The sequence below is a fragment of the Triticum aestivum genome, chromosome 7A (genome assembly GCF_018294505.1).
Source record: "Triticum aestivum cultivar Chinese Spring chromosome 7A, IWGSC CS RefSeq v2.1, whole genome shotgun sequence".
Lineage (NCBI taxonomy): Eukaryota > Viridiplantae > Streptophyta > Magnoliopsida > Poales > Poaceae > Triticum > Triticum aestivum.
The window spans coordinates 69,552,304-69,556,193 of NC_057812.1; the positions used below are offsets into that span (position 1 = coordinate 69,552,304).

General features: G+C 50.3%; 1 protein-coding gene across 1 annotated transcript; it reads right to left on the minus strand.

The window, feature by feature from the left end:
• Window positions 1-1,144: 1,144 nt before the first annotated feature.
• Window positions 1,145-3,220, minus strand: LOC123150271 (uncharacterized). Its single transcript, XM_044570107.1, has 6 exons — window positions 2,582-3,220; window positions 2,390-2,479; window positions 2,121-2,273; window positions 1,887-2,011; window positions 1,628-1,757; window positions 1,145-1,468 (listed from the first exon to the last, which is right to left on the minus strand). Exons 1-6 carry the CDS (start codon window positions 3,158-3,160, stop codon window positions 1,343-1,345), a joined length of 1,203 nt encoding a protein of 400 aa, XP_044426042.1. The 5' UTR covers window positions 3,161-3,220; the 3' UTR covers window positions 1,145-1,342.
• Between the last annotated feature and the right edge of the window lie 670 nt (window positions 3,221-3,890).

Here is a 3,890-nt window from a genome sequence, read left to right on the forward strand (position 1 = left end):
CTAAAATAATTACCTTTTGATCAAAATGTTTCAAAGTTTCAGTAGTACGCATACATTCAAACTATTTTTAAGTTATTTTTTTAATTTAACGCAGACACGGAAAATGAGACAAAAAAAATGGAAATTCCCATCTCGAAAGAAAATCAGGTGCTAGCGCACCAAAGAAAAATGCTAAATATGGCCACATTGAAAGAAAACCGGTGGTATGAGCTAACCCATGTAGGCTAATGGTGTGGTCGAGCGTCCCTTATTGCTCGTAATGAGCAATATATACTCTTTGCAAGCACTAGTTGCGTAGCATACCGAATGGTTCTTACTTTTAGTGTAATTTCGATGAAATTACAGAAATTTCATTATTTTTCTTATATACTAAAATAATTACCTTTCGATCAAAATGTTTCAGAATTTCGGTAGTACACAAAAATTCAAATTATTTTTAATTTATTTTTTGAATTGATCAAAAAATAAGACAAAAAACTAAAATATGGCAGAAAACTAAAATGAAAATTCCCGTTTGGAAAGAAAATCAGGTGCTACCGCATTAAAGAAAAATGCTAAAAAATGGGCACCTCGAAAGAAAAACGGCGCCATGGGCCAACCCATGTAGGCTCATGCTGTGGTCGAGCCACACCTATTGCTTATTGCTCAGAATGAGCGATATATATTCTCTACAAGCACTAGCTGCATAGAATACCGGATGGTTCTCACTTTTAGTGTAGTTTCAATGAAATTTCATTATTTTAAGCATATACTAAAATAATCACCTATCGATCAAAATCTTTCACCAATTTTGATAGTACACAGAAATTCAAATTATTTTTAAGTTACTTTTTGAATTTCAAAATATTTAATTGGATCCCTGTCAAATTCAAGTGAAACTTTTGGTCCTCTGGCCGAAATGGAAACCGAAATCACTTAATTTCACTGAAATCCTGTAATTTCAGTAATGACTGTAATTTTTCTAAAACTGAAATTCAAAACTATTCGGGCATGCGCTGGAAACCATTATCTCAAGTCTCAACGTTGACGCCCGATATTTTCTAGCTTAGTAAAACATTTCTATCTAGCTACCTCTTTTAAATACTTCACACACATTTGTTACAGCAGAGCTTTTTCTCAGAAATGTCCGAAGGGGCAGGAGATGTATCTGACCATGTAAATTTCATGGTCCTTTTCCACAGTTTCAGCCAATCATATGATTTGTAAGTTGTTTGTAACATGTATATAAAGAGTCTGTTCCAGTCCTCTGTCAAGCCATATGTACAAAACTAGCATCGACTATACATGCCTTTGTCGAGACGCAATGCCGCCTCGTATATTTACCTTTGCAACAATCAAAGATTCAGAACTCGAGCCCACTGTTCATCTGGATGGAGAACCATGGGCGCCCAAAACCGTGGAGCGGTGCGTCCACTCTCAACACTAGCCCCGAGCTCGTCGCGCCGCCATTCAGCTTGGATCTCCCAAGCTGCACACTCGCATAACAAGATCAACTGATTACCATCACGAAGTAAAACTATGTGTACCGAGTACAAGTAATGCACCCATGTGTTTATCCAAAAGTAAGCAAAGTGTGCAATGTAGCTCAACGATACGAAAATGGCGGATCGACGGCGAAGCTACTGACCGACACGGAAGCGTAGGCTGAGGGGGAGGCGGTGTGGGAGTAGCCGCAGGCGACGCTGGCCTCCTCGCTGACCGAATGGACCAGCTCCGTCGACACGCCGGGCCGGCTCCCGCCGAATGTGGGGCACACGCTGTTCATCACAAAGAGACACCATGGCATTGACCAGCTTAGTTATATGATCATCATTCCAAACAAGATCAACTGCAGCATAATATGGCAAGAAACAGAGAGGCTGCAACTTGCAAGTAAGTGGACTTGCCTGAGCTGCAGCGCTGGCTGCAGCATGAGGCCGCACCTCCTCCAGGAGAGCACCTGGGTTAGCCCCAGAGAGAGGGACTTGTCCGGCCACTGGACGGTCGGGGTGACGCTGCCCCCGCTGCCGTTCTGCAGAGCAACGGCTCAGATCATCTCTCGATCGGGTTTCTGTTGTGAATTTGTGATGTGTGCAGAAAATGCAGATGATACGTTTTGAGGGATCAGGTAGGCCGCTGACCTTGTAGGAGAAGCTGAGCCTCTTCTCCCCGGGGAACTTTCCGTGGGCCTGGACGATGCCGCCGCCGTCGAGGGGAAGGAAGCCGCGCGCCGTGAACCCATCGCCGGCCACGTATCTCAGCTGCCCGTTGGGGAATTGCATGTCCATGAACGACTGCCCAATTGATTTCCAAGGGAAAGTTCAGGCAAAGACAGTACAGAGATTGACTTGTCATCATCAGGAATGCAGGATTCAGGACAGAAAATTCAGAACGCCGATCGAACACTCACGCAGGCAAATGGGTTGAGGCAGATCATCGACATGAAGAAGCATCTCCGGCGAGCTGTCCAGTACGCCGGGCACACCGAGTGCACTCCGTTCTGCACACAAGCACATAGCATAAGATCTTACTCAGTCTTTTTTTTTTGCAGATAAGATCTTGGCTCCTCAGACAGTGTGTTTGATGCTAGTCGTTTGATTACCTTGCGCTCGAAGCCGTACCAGATGAGGTGGCGCTTGGAGAGGTGCACGGGGAAGAGCAGCGTCGTGTCGCGGAGGAAGAGCACGGGGCCGAGCTGCACCAGGAACAGCGGCGCCGCGCCACCATCACCACCGCCTCTGCTGTTGCTGCTGGAGTGCGACGCCTCGGCGCGCCACAGGTCGCCGCGGGCCGCCACGGAGCTCTCCACGTCGTTCGTCCTGCTGTCGAACGCCGCCGACAGGACCATGCTCCCCTGCGACCGCGCGAACCTCCCGGAGCCGCCTACCACCGGACGATCGCCGCCATAGCCAGCGATCTGGTCCTGCTTGCTCCGCGCGCCATCACCTTCGGGCGTCGCGCCGCCTCTGCCGGGGACGACCCTCCGGTGCCGGCGCGCGTACGCGATGTCGAGGCCGTCGTCGATGCGCAGGCGGCGGAATACGTCGCCCACGGCGCGGCCGAGGCGGCCGCCCGCGCTGAGGACGGCCGCGGCGACGCCGGAGAGCTGCTGCTTCTGCGGGGGCGGCGGGAGCGGGAAGAAGGCGGCGATCCGATGGACGAGGTTATCGGAGGCGGACATCGGGGCGGGCGGAGAGCGCGACTGACCGATCGGGGAATGAGGCGGCGAGGCCTCGCCGTTGGTGGATAAGGGACTGGTGGCGGGAAAGAAGTTGGGGAGGAGGACGCTACGGGGTTCTGCGTGGACGCGGTGCACGGGGAGAGATGCGAGTGTGTCCGGCGTTTGTGTGGTGGCTCTGTGGGCGTGGTTCAGCAGAGGGGATGGCGGGAGCACGTTTGAAAAAAACTGTTGGATGGTGTGACAGGGAGAGAGGATGGTACACGCTGGCCGCCACGATGCTTTTGCGGCCAGCGTGGCATTGTGAGGGCTTGTTCGGCTCAAGAGAACATTTAAAAAAAACATTCGTGGAAGACGTGGCAACATAAACAAGACTGATGCTCCAAAATGTTGTTGAAACAAAATTGATGCTCCAAAATGCTGTTGAAAATAACGTAAGCATATCCTCCTCAAAAACACCTCCCCTGCGCGGCGGCTAGGGTTTTGTCTCTCGGCGATCTCGATCGCCGCTGAGTCCTACCTTCTCCCCAACGATATGCAAGGCTTCTATGCGACGGAAATTGCGATGGCGACCTCTTTGGACGCACGCTCGGCAGCGAGTGGCGGGTCTCGAGGTGGCAAACCGGATGACCTAGCGGATTTCTTCGGGCAACTTGACCCAGAAGATGAGGTGTTCAATGATCTGGTGATCGAAGAGGAAATTCCAGAGATCAATGACCGCGTACGCTAGATG